The sequence below is a fragment of the Bombyx mandarina genome, chromosome 11, assembly GCF_030267445.1.
Source record: "Bombyx mandarina strain Sakado chromosome 11, ASM3026744v2".
Taxonomy (NCBI): domain Eukaryota; kingdom Metazoa; phylum Arthropoda; class Insecta; order Lepidoptera; family Bombycidae; genus Bombyx; species Bombyx mandarina.
Genome location: NC_143218.1, coordinates 3,530,973 through 3,549,581, shown reverse-complemented (window position 1 = coordinate 3,549,581; position 18,609 = coordinate 3,530,973). Strand labels below are relative to the sequence as shown.

The following is an 18,609-nucleotide window of genomic DNA, read 5'->3' as shown; positions in this document are numbered from 1 at the left end:
TAATTCACTCACTCATAATTGGATATCTCGGATTTTTAATTAATGGTACATTTAAAATCTGAGGCCTGTTTTTATTTGTGTGTGTTCATTGTGAATGTTAACAAAATCATGATTCGATGCGTGAATAGATTCTGAAATAACAAAAGTTTTGATTCGTTTGAGTTCTTTTAAGTTTTAATTTTTTTTATTGCTATAAAGAACATACGACCGGGCAGATATTACAAGGTAAATGTCGCGAAAAAGAGTAATTATATATATACTTTTCTTTTACCTATAATACTTACATAAACTAACTGATAAACACATTAACCTTCTTTACATCACGCAATTAAGTGATAGTATAGGCTAAAAAATCTATTATAAGATATCAGTGACAACCCTAACAAGCCATCCCTATTTTGTCTTTTGGCGTTCCAATTTTGTGTTTTCTCGTCCCTAATTTTTCCAGTCTCGTTCCAAATTACCCTACATACGTCCCAATTTTCCCCAAAAAGAAAGGAAAAAATATACATTTTTTATTTTGTCGAAATATTGTATTTAAAATAAGAATATTGCAACTTACCGTTTGTTGTGGTATTTCCAGGTGTATTAAAAACTTATATAAACTGTGATCTTATTGAAAAAACAACGATAATATCACTTTTTTTAAAAGTTCTTTAAGCTGTTTTAAAACGCACTTTTCAACCACTATTTTAAATTTAATTTGACGAATTTTTGGGACCAACTTAACTCATGTTTAGTACTTCCATAATTAACTTGGTTTTTCTTCTATACATTGATAAATATTACCTTAAAGAAAATTAGGTAGATTCCGTGCTACAAGTACTTTGAGAATCTTCCGCAGGTTTGTCCCAATTTACCCCAGGATCCCAATTTACCCCATGTCATGGTACTGCATGTGTTCCGAGCTTTTTTTAAGTTATTAGGTGACCTGGTAACTAAGACCTTTAGGTCAAGTCTTATTTTAATTTATATTCTTATTTTTATGAAAAATGATATTATGGAGTGAAGTTAAATGAAATGAGATGATATGGGATTAAATATAATCTCAGTAAAATGGTGGTCATTTATTGAGACTTTTTCAGTGGACTTTTTGTAGGATCCCGAGAAGTTACGTCCAGCGGCTTTGTTTCATTTTCCCACATTTGTTCACTTTCACACATATTAAACAGTTAATAGACCACCGTTGATGACGATACATTTAAACCTGAAGAAACACTAAATTGTCAAATTAAAACAAATCACACAACTTCAATCCTCGCGTTCCCGCCAAAAAGTCTGCAAGTGCTGTCAAATGTCAAAATCACAGATTAGTCTTAAACTAAACTATTACCCAGATAGTATCCTTCAAAAAGTTTCTTCGAAAAATCAAAATACTGATGAACGAAATAACGAGTAGGTACATACATATGTAAAGTAAAAAATCTTAATATTTTAACATTTGGCAGACTAAGATAAGCGGAAATAGAAAAAAAAGATTCTAAATTCGAAATAATTAAGCTAAAACTTTATACAAGACAAGTCTTAATCTCAATAGAATACCCAGATCACGAACGTCGATTTAATATCACCGACCGGAATAAAAACTTGGATCCAGTGGTAAAGCAGTGTTTCAATCCAGGTCAATTATTACTAAGCAGTAACTAATAAGTATTCTGTAAATAAGTATTTACAGAAAATTTGTCCCGGTAAAGGTGAACTTTAAAAAAATACAGAAAAATCCAAATCAAGTTTCTACACTCTGCCTTCAGCAATTTTGTACTAGACCTCCGGTATAACAAAACAAAATATGTCTGCAAAATTATCTTTTCCTTTTTTTGCTTCGATGGTTGGACGATTTCACGGCCCAGACGGCAGGTTAAGTGGTTATCGAAGGCATCTACAACGTAAATGCAGGCACCCACCTTGAAACATGAGTTCAGTCTCAGTTTTAACAGTATAACGGCTGCCCCGCCTTTCATACCGAAACGCATTAGTATTTCACGGCAGAAATAGGCAGGGTGGTTGTACCTACCCGTGCGGACTCACAAGAGGTCCTACCACCAGTAAATGCAGAATATTACTGGGCAAGCATCAAATAATGATTTAAAAGGGAGACGGCACACTAATAATAATTAATATTAGGTTTTCTGGAACCACTAGAGACCGCAGTCTCAGCATATTAGCTAGTACGGTGTAATACTATGAGTAGCAAAACATCAAAAATTTTGACTCAAAGTTTGCGAAGATGTCATTAACTATAGAAATAATTAAGACTTGGTGTTTTACGAATAATTAATTGAACAAGCAATGATGCTTAACATGTGGTTAACATGAGAATGAGATAAGATTTCAACCACATTGAATTTCTCGGCCTTTAATAAATCCAGACAATACATATATCGTTATTTATGTGATTGAAAGGCAGTACGAAAAAACTTAAATAAGCAGAATCGGCGCCATCTTGTTCTCAAATTTGCCAATAGCCACTCCACGAAAATACCGAGTCTAGAAATTTTTATAGTGAAGGGTCAAATGTTGTTTGATTGATAATAAAACATAAATATGTATTCATTTTAAAATTAATAATATTCTAATAATTGTACTTCTATTAAGTAACTATATTGTAAAATTTACTATTGTTTAATTTTTATAAGTTATTGAAGTGTATATAGGGAGAAAATAAAAAGATCGCCCTTTAAATAAAATATTATGAGCGGGACTTTTTCTAGTATTTAATTGTGGATGAAATCGGTTTAAAATGAGATGCTGTGTCACCGGTTGTAAGAATGACTCTAGGAACTTATCTAAATCTCAAGGAATCACTTTTCATGTGTAAGTATTTTTACAATAGATATTTTTTTGAAATAGCTTTTTATACACCAACACCCTATTTCTGATTTAAAGTGATCATTTATCTATTATAAAATTTAAATTGAGTGACGCCATATCGCAAAATAATAAATGTGGGCGAAAATTAATTTAGAAAAAGCCAGTGTACCTCAATATAAATATTAAGAAACCTTTATTATTAAAACTAATAACTCCATTTTTTTTATTAATAAGTTTATTAAATATCTACTTTGGGTTCTTGGGAAGAAGTGGGAAAAATAAATAAATTTTTATCTAAAATTTATTAATAACTTAAATTAAGTAATAAGGTGGAAGGAGTTAAAACACTGCCTAAGACCGATGTAAATTGAAGGATTTGATCCGAGCCCTACACCCCAGCAGAGAGTAATAGGCAAGAGAAAAAAATGGTTGTATGTAGATATTTTTTTAAAAGTTCTGTGTTTTTTTTTTGTTGCCCATGTAGGCAGACGTGCATACGGCCCACCTGATGGTGAGTGGTTACCGTCACCCATGTACTTCAGCAATGCCAGGGGCAGAGCAAAGCCACTGCCTAACATTCTAGTTAATCTGTTTGAAAGATGTAACATTCAATTGAGATTCAATGTGTTGTCTTAAGGTGATTGCATTAGCATTAACATTAGTGGTAGCATTGGCATTGTAATATTTATGCACTTCATAAAAATCTCTGTCCTAGATACAAAAGTTGTTTAAACTTAAAAACAAAACTGTTTAACATAAGAAAAATGACTTAATCAGGTTTCCGAGTGAGCCGTCTCTACGTGCAGCTTGGCTTCAGGTGTTATGTAAAGATGGATGGGAGCCTAAGGAGAGGAGTGCAGTGTGTTCAAAACACTTCCTAGCTGAAGACCTATATGAGACTCAGAGCGGTCTGCGTAAGGTCAAAGCCGGAGCAGTTCCATTTTTGGAAGTGAGTAAATATCTTTTACTTTGTGGTATACGTGGATGTTCACAACATGCATGTCGTCACACACGTGACATGAAACCTCAAAGAGTTGACGTCTTTTTTTTATTGCTTTGATGGGTGGACGAGCTCACAGCCCACCTGGTGTTAAGTGATTACTGGAGCCCATGAACCTCGACAACGTAAATGCCGCCACCCACCTTGCCGCCTCGTAAATTTTCTAAAGATAACAAATCATCTATATCTATATTTTAGGGACTCCCCTAATCCCTTTATCCTTATAAAAGGTTGCCTATGTCTTTTAATTGACTTGAAAATATCACTTTGAAAGAAATCATGTAAATCCTTTGCTTTGTGACGTGAAATAAGGACAACCGAAGTCTACTGTAGTTCCATAGTGAAATACACTTTTGTATTTCAGACAACAATGAGCTGCACATTCCGCGGTACCGAGACTTTTAAGGTGAGTGAATATTATTGTTCCGCACATTGTTCTAGTCGGTATTTTTTTCTATCAGCCCACAGACATCCACTGTTGTCCATACAGAACAAAATATCCCCTACTGTGTGTGCCTAAGCTTGTTATAAAATCAAATCAAATATAATCATAAAATACCTTGATCTCAATCTTTTCCTTATTTTTTTATTATTTTTTATTGCCTAGATGTGTGGACGAGCTCACAGCCCATCTGGTGTTAAGTGGTTACTGGATCCCATAGACATCTACAACGTAAATGCGCCACACACCTTGTGATATAAGTTCTAAGGTCTCAGTATAGTTACAACCATGGAATAGATAAATAACCTTATTGATCTATTCCGTGGTTACAACGGCTGCTCCACCCTTCAAACCGAAACGCATTACTGCTTCACGGCAGAAGTAGGCGGGGCGGTGGTACTCGTGCGGACTCACAAGAGGTCCTACCACCAGTAATTACGCAAATTATAATTTTGCGGGTTTGATTTTTAATACACAATGTTATTCCTTCACCTTTATTCCTCCATACCATTCCTTTCCTCTTTAATATCAACAAAGTTCTGGCCCTGCGCTATTTGCATCTAGAGGATCCCCGCGAACCTCAATAGGTGGTTGATCCATCAGGTGGGAGTCCCACCCACGTTACCCTAAAATGGGGAGAATCGGGACACTTTTTAAGTTCGACGTTGAATTTTATCGTTTTGTTTGTAGTTATAGCAATAAAACTGAGTAGTTTAAATTTTCACTTATAATAATGCATTAAGATATGGTTTATTAAAGAACAATCATAAAAAGTAACAAAACTCACTTGTCCCTATTCACCCAGCCGTGGGGGGGGTGAATCGGGTCGTTTAAGGGGACAATAGAGTTTTTCGATAGGGCTGGCACTATTTAGTTGTTATAGCTGTAGGCAGCGGCTTGGCTCTGCCCCTGCCATTGCTGAAGTCCATGGGCGACGGTACCACTCACCACGGTATCAATGCTCACACATTTATTTTGCAGGCGTGTCGAATATGCCTATTGACATGCGGGAGGTTCTACTCCTTACAAACTGAAGACCTGAGGCAGGCCTATGAGAACCTAACGGGGATACAGGTGAGGATTTTTATTTGTACTTGCTTCATCTTCTTCCTATCCACTTATCCACTATGTAGGGTCAGCGCAGCGTGTCCTATTTCCATTGAGGTCTATCATACGTCATCCTCACACCCTCTAGTATTTCCTGTGTGCATCTAAGCTTTTGTTAATTTTTTTATTGCTCTTGTAGGCAGACGAGCATACGGCCCACCTGATGGTGAATGGTTACCATCGCCCATGGACATCAACAATGCCAGGGGCAGAGCCAATCCGCTGCGTACCGCTTAATACTCTCCACAAGTCTCGTTTGAAGAAGGAAATGTCATAGCGCACGGGAAACACCGTGGAGGGGAGTTCATTCCAAAGCCGGATGGTACGTGGCAAAAAAGATATTTTGAAACGCACTGTGAATGACCGCAGTGGCTCCAGGTAGTATGGATGAACTCTACTCCGGTCTTAAGTCTTTATGATGCTTCTTCCTCCTTCTCCCTTTTGAGTGTAATTGCCCTTGATACCAATAAGCCACATAATTCAACCCACATGGTATTGTAATCTTGGCCCCAGTTCTGGACTAAAGCGCTCTCCAAGGTGGGTGTCTAATCAGCGCTCTGGTGGGACCTTCAACCGAGTCCTGAATGGAGATGTCATTACGGGGTTGAACCTAGTGCCGTTTAAAAGGATTTCAACTAAGCTTATAAATTGTGTTAGTCTTCATTGCCTTTATATCTCGAGCTCATTATTCGGCTACTGGTCTCGTCTGATGGTATGCTGCCGTCTCCAAGTAGCACTGCCAAGGACGCTGATAAGTGCGTTTACAAGACGCCTTACTGGTGGTAGAACGTCTTGAAAATCCGCACGGATAGGCTCCACCACTCTGCTTATTTCTGCCGCGAAGCATACGTGAATATAACACTCAGACTCTCGCGTTTCAAGGTGGATGACGGCATTCGCTTTGTTGATGTCCATGGACTCCGGTAGCTGGTCAACGTCAGATGCGTCCTCGCAAAAAACGTTATTTTAGTTTTGTCAAACAAGTGGTACGCGATGACGTCATCGCCGTTACGGCGCGCGTGCGAGCGAGATAGAGAGATAAAGTGTTTGCAGGTGACGGAAGATGACGGTCTGCCTGTCCACCTGTGTCCCGAGTGCTCGGTGCGGCTGCTAAATGGAGACAGGCTCAGGAGGAGGGCGCTTCGGGCCAACTCGCTCCTGCTAGGGGTGCTTCGGAGTGACTATGTGGTAAGCTATACAGACACTAGATGCTGGGAAGCATTGCTCTTGCTAGGGTCAGTGTTAGCAACACACCCGGTTTGAGCCACGTGAGCTTACCTACACGTCAAGGAGAAGCTGATATAGCCTCTCAAGGCTATCAGCATAGGTAAGAAAAATATATATGTATATACAGACATAACCCTATTGATATCGAGGGGTGGAGCGGCTGGGACATTTTGGCGGGAACGCGAGGAGTGAAGTTGTGTGATTTGTTTTATTTTGTCTATTTAGTGTTTGTTCAGGTTTAAATGTGTAATGACGAAGTGCGGGCCCTTGTGCTGCTACCAGAGTCGGTTGCAGTGAGCACCCCTGAGCACTCGTGAGCACGGCACGTGTCAAATTACATCCGCGGTGCTCACGCCGGGCACGCCTGGACCGAGAGCATTTGTTACGCTTGACAATTACCGCTCACGTCTCGCTTCTCGAGAGCCCGTAGACATCAGCAATGTGAATTCCGTCACCCACTTTAAGATATCTGGTCTCAGTTGTAACAATAAAACGGCTGCCCCGCTTTTCCAAGTCAAAACGCATTACTGCTTCGTACCAGTAATAGACAGGGCGGTGGTGCCCATCCGGGCTGACTCACAACGCGCAAACCGTCCATTCCATTTGTGGTTGTACGTATGGAAGATTCCACACGCCATCCACATCATCATCATCATCCTGTCCTTCTCCCAGTCACCTGGGGTCGGCGCAACATGTTTTCTCCTTCGATACTCCTCTATCATATACCATTTCTTCGCTCACTCCCCTCTTATCCATATCGTCTTTCACGCAATCCATCCATTTCTTCTTATGTCTACCTCTTACTTCCATCCACATTCATAGTTAACACTCTTACCGACCTCATTTTCATTTCGTCTCATTACATGTCCATACCATCCCAAGCGCGCACTTCTCAGCTTCTCTGTCACAGGTGCCACTTTCAGACTTCCTCTAACATATTCATTCCGTATTCTATCCATTCTCGTTACTCCACACATCCATCGCAACATTCGCATCTCTGCTGCACGCAATCGCATTTCATCCGCCACTTTAGTGGTCCAACAAGCTGATCCATACAAGACGGCAGGCCTTATTAAGGTCTTATATATCTTCCCTTTTAGGAGAAGAGGAATTCCACACGCCATTTACATAAGCAATTATTTTTTTGTCACCCATTACAGCTGACCACAGACTCAATTAATAGGATAGACAGAGCCGCGGAGAAGCTAACCTCGAATCTGACTCGTGACGTAACGCATTGTGACGCGGACCCCGGGCTCGCCGCCCCCAGCTGCCGGGTCTACCTGCAGGACGACGCCGAGTTGGAGCCGGAGGAAACCAAGTACGACGTGCAGGGTGGTGACGTGACAGCTGACGTAGACACCCAGGAGTACGTGATCGTGAAGAGTGATCAGGTCGACGACGGGTTCTCGTCCGACGACAACCTGCCCTTGGAGGCCGCTAAGCTGAAGGTGAAACAGGAGAAGGTGAAGAAGAAGGTGAGTCTACTAATGCCACCCACCTTGAGATATAAGTTCTAAGGTCCCAGTATAGTTACAACGGCTGCCCCACCCCTCATCATCCCATCAAACCCGCGAAATTATAATTTGCATAATTACTGGTGGTAGGACCTCTTGTGAGTCCGCACGGGTAGGTACCACCGCCCTGCCTATTTCTGCCGTGAAGCAGTAATGCTTTTCTGCTTGAAGGGTGGGGCAGCCATTGTAAAATAAAATCTTTAGAACTCTTATCTCGGGGTGGCGTTTACGTTGTACATGTCAATGGGCTCCAGTAACCACTTAACACCAGGTGGGCTGTGAGCCCGTCCACCCAACAAAGCAATAAAAAAAAACGGGGTCGGCACAGCAAATTTCTCTCTTCCATTCTCTTCTATCAGCCGTCATTCCCCCTCTCCCCCCCCCCCCCCCCCCTCTGCCTTGCACTACTATTTCCAGTCAATAAATTAACAGTTCAAAAGAAAGGGTTTGCATTTCCAGCCGAAGAAAGAGTCGAAGGAGCCGAAGGTGGACCGCAGGAGGAAGCCGTTCATGAACGCCGAGCTGAGCGACACGCTGTTCACGACCACGCAGCTCAGCGTCGAGGAGCAGGTCGCCGAGATACACAAGCGCAAGGAGGGCTCCAACTACCGCAACGGCGTCTTCAAGTGCGACGAGTGCTTCAAGGGGTTCCAGGACGCGGACGCGTACAGCAGCCACATGACGCGACACACAGACGTGAGTGTTCCAGTGGCTCTCAAACTTTTGCACTAATTTTTTTGTGGGTAGTCCAACAGCTCTCAACCTTCTATACTCTTTTTTTAACTATTGTGGGTAGTCTAGTGGCTCTTAACCTTCTATACACTTTTTTGACGTGACAACGTCTTATAATTCGATGGAGCCGGCTGCACGCACGAAAGAACATAACTCATGCGGCGTTACCTCGCTCTGAGGCGTTCCATTTAAGGCTTGAAGTGCAAGCGAGAGCGCGCAACGAGCGACAAAGAGGCACAACGGCCTCCGCGTTCGGCAGCGTTCGACATCAGTCTCTCTCTTACTTGAGTGAGCGATGCATCCGCGTGGACAGCTGCTACACAATAATACATTTACATGTTTTCGTCAAGTATGAAGTTCAGTGAAAAGTGAATGTGGTGTCAATTGTTTACAGCAACGATAATTGCGATAATTGAAAAATGAAACCATTCCATCAGTATTTTCTTATGACGTTGTCACGTTCAGCTATCGTCAGTAAACCGACTTTACAGATAACCGATTTTTTTAACTATTGTGGGTAGTCCAGCGGCTTTCGAACTTTTGCGCTCTTTTTTTATCTATTGTTGGTAATCTAGTGGCTCTTAAACTTCTATATTCCTTTTTTATACCTATTGTGGATAGTCCAGCGGCTATCATCCTTCTATACTCCTTTTTACCTATTTTAGTAACCCCGTGGGGTTATACTAGATTCGCCGAGCTCGTAGGTGAGCTCACGGGGCTCTGACATGGCGAATTTGATAACACTAGCCCTAACAAGGCCTCAGTATAGTTACAACGGTGGCAGAAATATGTGGTGGTGCCTACCCGCGCCGACTCACAAGACGTCCTACCCGCCACTTACACAATCCCGTGTCGTTTCCAGCAATGCGGCGACCACCAGTGCCTGGTCTGCCGGATCTACTTCAGGAACCAGCACGCGCTTCGGAAGCACATGACCGCGCACCACTCGAGCCGGTTCAGCTGCAAGCAGTGCCCCTTCGTCACCAATCACCGGCAGACGGCGCGCCTGCACGAGCGCTGGCACTGCGGCACCAAGTACCGCTGCCCGCACTGCCCCGAGGAGTTCGTGTGAGTGACGTCAGACGGACCCTCCCTCCAACCCTCCGCCCAACCGTCCCCCGCGCGCCGCCAGACGAGAGCGGTGTGCTTAGTTTTTTTTTATTGCTTAGATTGGTGGACGAGCTAACAGCCCGCCTGGTGTTAAGTGTTTACTGGAGCCCATAGACATATACAACGTAAATGCGCCACCCACCTTGAGATATAAGATCTAAGATCTCAGTATAGTTACAACGGCTGCCCCACCCTTCAAACCGAAACGCATTACTGCTTCACGGCAGAAATAGTCAGGGCGGTGGTACCTACCCGCGCGGACTCACAACAGGTCCTACCACCAGTAATTACGCAAATTATAATTTTGCGGGTTTGATTTTTATTACACGAGTCTCTTAACTTTGTATGGAGTTGGAACGTTTTTCGCCCCCCAACCCTCCGCCCCCCCGCGCGCCGGACACTCGTCACGCAACGACGAGCGCGGTGTGCTGCTTAGTGCGAGCCTTTTAACGTTCTCGATAGCGTAAAAGTTAACTCGAATTATTATGGAGTTCATTCATACTCGGAATCGCCAACAAACTCACTGTCGAAGTTATGATAGTAATAGCGACCCGCCCTCGCTTCGCTTCGGAAACATTAAATTTTATTATTGATAGCCGAATCCTGCCATGTTACCCGCGGCTATTTTGTACTATACTCAGTACGGTTGTAAATATACTGAGACCTTAGAACTCAGATCTCAAGGTGGGTGGCGCATGTACGTCGTAGATGTCTATGGGCTCCAGTGATCACTTAACACCGGGTGGGCTGTGAGCTCGTCCGACCATTTAAGAAAAAGAAAAAAAAAAGTGCGTGCGTACAAAGTACACATGTCAGAAGTGAAACTTTTTTGGCGAACTAATTTATAAGTCTTGCTTATATTTATACAAATCTAAAACTTTAAGATTTCCGAGACTTAGAGGAAGGGAAAAAGGAAGATATGTTCCCGCCAGCAGTCTGTCAAATGTCAATCTCAAACCTCAGTGTTGACAGTCACATTATGTTTAGATTTCTAAATTGTAAGTGACTAATATTTTGCCAATTGAATTGACTAATTTAATTTCATGCTATTTGATTAATGTTCCAAATTCTTTTCATATTCATTTCAATTCCTATTAACATTTTTCACAAAAAAAATATTAAATATTAGGCTGTACGGTATGATACATTTGCCTTTCCAGTTGGAAAAATACAAAAACTACTACTGACATTTGACAAGTGCTTAATTTCAATAGTAGTTTGATGTCACTTCCGTTGCATACCTGCGTGACGTTCTGTAAAAATTTTACCCTCATGCGCCTAATGAAGTTTCACTTCAAAAACATCGTGTCGGCGCCTACCCAATACAGTTAGAAGCGTACAGTGGTGACCCCGACGTGATGGTGTACACTACAGCCTCTACAAACCAAATAAGCTTTCATTCCTCGTTATGTTTACAGTAAGTTCACAACTTACATGGGTCACCTTCGGATCAAGCACCCCTCGGACTTCGTCTGCGAGCTCTGCGGCTACTGCTTCGTCAGCGCCAAGGGGATAATGCTGCACAAGCAGCTGAAGCACAGGCTGGAGGACGGCAAGGTACCATGACGCTCCGGGTAGACCCTGGACATCCTACTTATCAATTTATGAGTAAAGACAGCAGCTGTAAGCTGATCTCTCCCGAAGCTATGTCTTGTGAGTCCGCGCGGGTAGGTACCACCACTTATTTCTGCCGTGAAGCAGTAATGCGTTTCGGTTTGAAGGGCGGAACAGTCGTTGTAACTATACTTCAGACCTTAGAAGTTATATGCCAAGGTGGGCGGCGGCATTTACTTTGTACATGTCTATGGGCTTCCACTTAACATGATGTAAGCCGTGAGCTCGTCCACTCTAGGTAATAAAATAGAAAGGTTCGTCTTAATGATGCGCTGTGCGTCTTCCATTGCGGGCTCGTCGCTCCATGTATATGGGTGTTAGGAGACCGCTTCCGAAAACGAAGACAGACGATAGTAAACAAAGTACATTAATACGCGCGCGAGCGGTCGTTGACCCGAGCATCAGCTGTTTTCGATTTTGTGTTACATTGCTGGTTTTTTTTAATAGTCTAGTAATGTGTTTTTTATTAAGCTATTCTTTTATTTAGTTGTACTAGTATGATGGAGCGTGAATAATGCTAATAAAACTTTTCTAAAAATATGATATTTTTCGTCCCATTATCAAAGGTGTCATTAGTATTTAGTATTACTAGAGGTCCCGCAGTAGTCGAAATTCGACTATAATTAATTGGAATTGTAAGTTTGTATACTATTATGATTGTATTTCACACTTCTATAATCACAAATCTCGCCAAAACTACACTATAAAAAATATTAACAAAGGCAAACAATATTTAATCTATTCTCAATTTGACCACAGACGTCAAGAAAAAAAGTTTGACAATAAATAGTATGCATGCGTGTGTGCGTCAAATACACGGTATGTAGTGTGTGTAATGTTTTCTGTATTGATGTAATGTATCTTTTATGCATTATTTCAAAAAAAATATTAGCACTTCTTCTCTATATTCTCTATAAGTGTGGAAAATTTCATCCTCCTCCGTCCGCGCAATTTTCGTAAAAAGGGATACAAAGTTTTTGCTTCACGTATTAATATATAGATTGTCTGTGTTACCCAGTATGTAATAACTAATAATTCACATTACGTATGTTGTGTGCGCGACAGGTGCCGGAGAAGGGTCCGTACTGCGAGCAGTGCGACGTGCGCTTCGTGTCCCCGGACGCTTACGACCGCCACATGATCGTCTCCGCCAAGCACAGCACAGGTGAGGGGACCGACTGCGACCCCGCCCCCCGCCGCCCCCTAGACAAACTACGGCGCACGTAACCCGCCTTGAGGCTTGAGGTCGGTCAATGAAATACGAACATTGAAATTAATAATGCAACACTGGACACAAGCCGTTAGGTTAAAATAGTTTTCTGTTTTAATATTACTACTAGCAGACCCGGCCACACGTTGCTGCGGCTAAGGTTTTTGTTTCTAAGCAACACGTGGCCGGCTATGCTGATACCAAAAAAATAACAAAATAAGAACAATTGGATTTCACTGTATTGCGTTTACTACGAAACAAATCTCACTTATAATTTAGCCTCGGCAACACGTGGTGCTTGTGCCAATAACTTGTAGCTTATGTGACGCGTTGGTGTTTTTAACACAGCGCCATCTATGAGATATTAATGTCAGGCAGTATTACAATTGTCTGTAAAAACTGATTTAAGGCGCCATCTGTTTTAGACTTAGAAACTTACAATTAATAACAATAATCAACCTAAGAAATAATTTTATTGTCAATTAATAAATAATGCGACCATTAATCGCAATAAACACCATCCTATGGCCTAGGTTGGAATAAAACACATAGTTAAAATAAAAAATGTTGAAATCGGTTCAGTAGTTTAGGTGTCCATCGCGGACAAACAACGTGACACGTAATTTATATTTATTAAGAATTATTTTTAATTTTATTCCGAAATTTTACTTATTGTTAATAAACGTTTTAATATGGATGCAAAGTCTGAATTAAATGAAATAAATCAATAAAATATATATAATAGACAGATCGTTGACCTCGGCCTCATATACGGCGTGGATGAAATTGACAGAATTAAAAAAAAAAGATTAATTTGAGATATTTTTCTGCCACGTCCGGTTATGAAGCTCTCCTCTAAAGTGCCTCTCAAACGCTATGACATGTCCTTCTTCAAACGAGGCTTGTGGAGAGTACTTAACGGTAGGCAGCGGCTTGGCTCTGCCCCTGGCATTGCTGAAGTCTTTACTGGTGGTAGAACCATTTGTGAGGCCGCTTGGGTAGGGCCACCGGGCCGTGGGGCAGCCGTTGTAACTATCAGTTTAAAATTGGGAATAGGTGGTTAGGTTCAACAGCCACTAAACCGGTCCGGTTCCGTCGCGCAGATACGAAGCGCGCCGCCAACAAGGCGAAGAGCCGGCGGCCGAACGACGCGGCCCCGCGCGCCCGCCGCCCGCCCCCCGCGCCCGGCGCCCGGCCCGACGGACCCATACCCTGCGAACAGGTTCTCTTAAAACTATGACTTAAACTTCCCTGGCTGTCTATATCGTAAATAACACACAATGGTCACGTCACTTCATATCACAACCATCAAACCATATTACAACTGTAAAGCCATACCACAACCGTCACGCCATATTACAACAGCCACGCCATATTACAACTGCCACGCCTAATTACAACAGTCACGCCATATTACAACTGTCACGCCATATTACAACAGCCACGCCATATTACAACTGTCACGCCATATTACAACAGCCACGCCATATTACAACTGTCACGCCTAATTACAACAGTCACGCCATATTACAACTGTCACGCCATATTACAACAGCCACGCCATATTACAACAGCCACGCCATATTACAACTGTCACGCCTAATTACAACAGTCACGCCATATTACAACAGTCACGCCATATTACAACAGTCACGCCATATTACAACAGTCACGCCATATTACAACAGTCAACCATATTACAACTGTCAAGCCATATCACAACAGTCACGCCATATTACAACCGTCACGCCATATTATAACTGTAAAGCCATACCACAACCGTAACGTCATATTTCAACCGTCAAGCCATATTAGAACTGTCAAGCTGTACTACAACTGTCACGCCATATTACAATCGTCACGTCTCACTACAATCATCGCATCATAGAATACGTATATATAGAAACGTTCTTTCAATTTTGTAAACGCCCTGTACATAATTACGCATTACTCTAAGTAACTCCAAGACCAGTGTTCGCGGACCTCTCATTCGATGTTAATTCGTTTGGCCTCCAGTGCGGCCTCCAGCTGGACGACCCGCGGGCCTACCACAAGCACTTCAGGCGGATGCACCCGGACAAGAACCGCACTAACTACCCGTCGATGAAGACGCCCTGCATGTGCGAGGTGTGCGGTCGGATGTTCCAGGTACGAATTAGCATACAGCTCGCCTGATGGTGAGTGGTTGCCGTCGCGCTTAGGGACGTCTAAAAAAAAAAGTAGGCAGTGGCTTGGCATTGCTGAAGTCCATGTTCGACGCTAACCACTCACTATCAGGTGTGTCGTATGCTCGTCTGTCTACGAGGACAATAAAAAAAAGCAATGCCTACCGTTAAGTGCTCTATACTAACCTCGTTTGCATCCCCATCGCCATCATCATCTCAGCCTGTCCACTGCTAAACATAAGCGTCTCCAGCAGATGTCCAGTGCGACGTATGAATGGACGATCTCACAGCCCAACTGGTATTAGTGGTTACTGGAGCCCATAGACATCTACCACGTAAATACCGCCACCTACTTTGAGATATAAGTTCTAAGATCTCAGTATAGTTACTACGGCTGCCCCACCCTTCAAACCGAAACGCATTACTGCTTCACGGCAGGAATAGGCGGGGCGGTGGTACCTACCAGCACGGACTCACAAGAGTTTCTACCACCAGTAAATATTCTATAAATTTTAATAATTCTTCTATCTATACAAATATGTGTCGAGTTTTTTAAAGTATTCTGTATTTTATAATCAAAAAGACATTGCTTCAGTCTCACAACACAAAAGATTTGGCTGTATGATCATCGTTCCCTTTACCTGTTAAAAAATAAAATGACATTGACACACGACAGAGCCAGGCGCTGCTGAACGACCACCGCTGGGTGCACACCGGCGAGAAGCCGTTCAAGTGCGAGGTCTGCGACAAGACGTTCCGCATGCGGCAGCGGCTCATGACGCACCGGCGCGTGCACAGCCGCGACCGCGCCAGCTATGGCTGCGCGCTCTGCGGGAAGCACTTCTCCTCGCAGAGCAACAGGCAGAGGCACATGTTCGTGAGTATCTCTCTCTCTCCTCTTTCTCTTTATCTCTGCCCCTTTCTCCCTATTTCTTCCCCATTTCTCTCTCTCTCATGTTTCTATCTCTCTCCCTCCTCTTTCTATCTCGCTTCCCCTACTATCTCTCCCTCTTTGTCTATTTCTCACCCTTCTCTCTCTCTATCTCTGCCCTTTCTCTCCTCTATCTAGATAGAGGAGAGAGAGGGGGAGAAGAAAGAGGCAGATCCTCTTTCTCTCTCCCCCTACTCTCTTTCTCTCTCTCTCTCTCTCTCTCTATATCTCTTCCCCTTTCTCTCTCTCTCTTTCTCTCCCTCTTTCTTTCTCTCTCAGCACTATATCTTAATATCCCGTTGTCATACGCTCAAATCATAAAGCACCTTTAGAATTGATAGTGGCTCAATCGCAAATTCTAGTTAATTTTGTTATTGCAAACTCCAAAAATGTAATAGAACAAATTGTAATTTTAACACTCTTAAGGTGAAAGTTTGATATAAAAGAGAACGTTTGTCCAAAAGAGAGACTGTTTAATTTTATAACGGTACGTAAGCAGCGGCTTGGCTCTAGCCCTGGCATTGCTGAAGTCCACGGGCGACGGTAACCGCTCACGATTGGGCGGGCCGTATGCTTGTCTGCTCACAAGGGCATTAATAAAAAAACCTAGCAACGCTAGAGATACGGTCCTAAAGTTAAACTGGGCGTTAGGAGACCGCTTCCGAAAACGAAGACAGACGGCAGTAAATAAAGTACATTCATACGCGCGCGGGCGGTCGTTGACCCGAGCATCAGCTGTTTTTGATTTTGTATTACATTGCTGGTTTTTTTTGTCAGTAAAGTAATGTATTTTTTATGAAAATTTATTTATTTTAGTTTTAGCTGTAGTAAACATGATGGACGGTGGTAACTACCCGTGCGGACTCAATAGGTCCTACCACCAGTAATATTACTGTGCCATTAGTATTGTCGTCTGTCTTGCCATTTTCGGAAGCTATCTCCTAACACCCAGTACAGGCTACGGTCGGTTATTGGTTCGCGACTGATCGCTGCGGTCCCCGGACAGATCCACACCGGCCTCAAGCCGTACAAGTGCGAGATGTGCGGCAAGGGCTTCAAGCACACGAGTGAGAAGCGCGCCCACATCACGTACGTGCACCTCAAGAAGCCCTGGCCGAAGCGCAGCCGGAGCAAGCGGCGGACGGACAACAGGACCGTATGTATATTTAAATATATATATTATTAATATTTATGATTGAATTATCACCGGTGGCCCGAAGGCCTTTCCAGTTTCACCAGGACACGAGGGTTAAGATTTGCTAACAGCTTCCAGCAACTGTCCAGTCCGATCTTCTAGTAAAACTATGAAGTCCGACCTTCTAGTAAAAGTATGAAGTCCGATCTTCTAGTAAAAGTATGAAGCCCGTTTTCCTAGTAAAAGTATGAAGTCCGATCTTCTAGTAAAACTATGAAGCCCGTTTTCCTAGTAAAAGTATGAAGTGCGATCTTCTAGTAAAACTATGAAGCCCGTTTTCCTAGTAAAAGTATGAAGTCCGATCTTCTAGTAAAACTATAAAGCCCGTTTTCCTAGTAAAAGTATGAAGTCCGATCTTCTAGTAAAACTATAAAGCCCGTTTTCCTAGTAAAAGTATGAAGTCCGATCTTCTAGTAAAACTATGAAGCCGTTTTCCTAGTAAAAGTATGAAGTCCGATCTTCTGGTAAAACTATAAAGCCCGTTTTCCTAGTAAAAGTATGAAGTCCGATCTTCTAGTAAAACTATAAAGCCCGTTTTCCTAGTAAAAGTATGAAGTCCGATCTTCTAGTAAAACTATAAAGCCCGTTTTCCTAGTAAAAGTATGAAGTCCGATCTTCTAGTAAAACTATAAAGCCCGTTTTCCTAGTAAAAGTATGAAGTCCGATCTTCTAGTAAAACTATAAAGCCCGTTTTCCTAGTAAGAGTATGAAGTCCGATCTAGTAAAACTATAAAGTCCGATCTCTTAGTCAAAGTATGAAGTCCGATCTCCCAGTAAAATTATGGAGTCTGGTATTAAATTTTATAAAAAATCCTTAATTTTTTGGTGTGTTTTTGTGAACAGGCCACACTGCAAGCTACGGATCCCCCGGAACTGGACATGGGGCAGCCGATATGGCCGAATTGCGAACAAAAACTAAATGAAATGAATCTAATCGAAGACAAACCTATGTATTATAATATTAAAATATAAATTAATGATAATGAATAGTGTTATTATTTTATTTTATAGCAGTGGCTTCTCCCATAAAGTCAAGGGTTTACTGTGGGTATAAGATTTTCTTTCAGGGACAAAGGTAGCTGATGTTACAACGCCATTTATTTATTATTATTTATTATTGTGGACGAGCTCACGGCCCACCTGGTGTTAAGTGGTTACTGGAGCACATCTACAACGTAAATGCGCCACCCACCCTTGGCATTGCTGAAGTCCATGGGCGACGGTAACCATTCACCATCAGGTGGACCGTATGCTCGTCTGCCTACAAGGGAAAAAAAAATTCTAAGGTCTCAGTATAGTTACAACGGCTGCCCCACCCTTCAAACCGAAACGCATTACTGCTTCACGGCAGAAATATGCAGGGCGGTGGTACCTACCCGCGTGGACTCACAAGAGATCCTACCACCAGTAACAGAAACTGATATAATTACTTCAGTCCGCCGCGTAGGGCACCAGTGACCTACAGAGGGCTAAGGCTTGCTCAATGAGTCGGCCAAACGATTTTCTGTAATAAGCTAGAGAAATGGTTTTTCAAACAAAGAAATTAAA

The 18,609-nt window shown here is 42.5% G+C and overlaps 1 protein-coding gene and 1 long non-coding RNA gene across 3 annotated transcripts in view; both read left to right on the top strand.

Annotated features, from left to right (window-relative positions):
• The first annotated feature begins 2,230 nt into the window (after positions 1–2,230).
• Positions 2,231–18,048, top strand: LOC114244416 (uncharacterized). 2 transcript variants are annotated; one of them, XM_089731403.1, is made up of 15 exons: positions 2,231–2,814; positions 3,589–3,760; positions 4,176–4,217; positions 5,235–5,327; positions 6,414–6,548; positions 7,748–8,065; positions 8,564–8,800; positions 9,699–9,904; positions 11,365–11,503; positions 12,626–12,725; positions 13,874–13,992; positions 14,787–14,918; positions 15,612–15,808; positions 16,873–17,022; positions 17,905–18,048. In XM_089731403.1, exons 1-15 carry the CDS (start codon positions 2,741–2,743, stop codon positions 17,978–17,980), a joined length of 2,190 nt encoding a protein of 729 aa, XP_089587529.1. In that variant the 5' UTR covers positions 2,231–2,740; the 3' UTR covers positions 17,981–18,048. The 2 variants fall into 2 exon arrangements, with proteins under 2 accessions (XP_089587529.1, XP_028032023.2); XM_028176222.2 differs by having other exon boundaries at positions 2,232–2,814; positions 15,612–15,812.
• A 283-nt stretch (positions 18,049–18,331) lies between these two features.
• Positions 18,332–18,609, top strand: part of LOC149501910 (uncharacterized) — a 184,396-nt gene continuing 184,118 nt past the window's right edge. The window contains exon 1 of the long non-coding RNA XR_016323864.1: positions 18,332–18,347. This is a non-coding gene — a long non-coding RNA (uncharacterized LOC149501910). The remainder of the gene's footprint in view (positions 18,348–18,609) is intronic.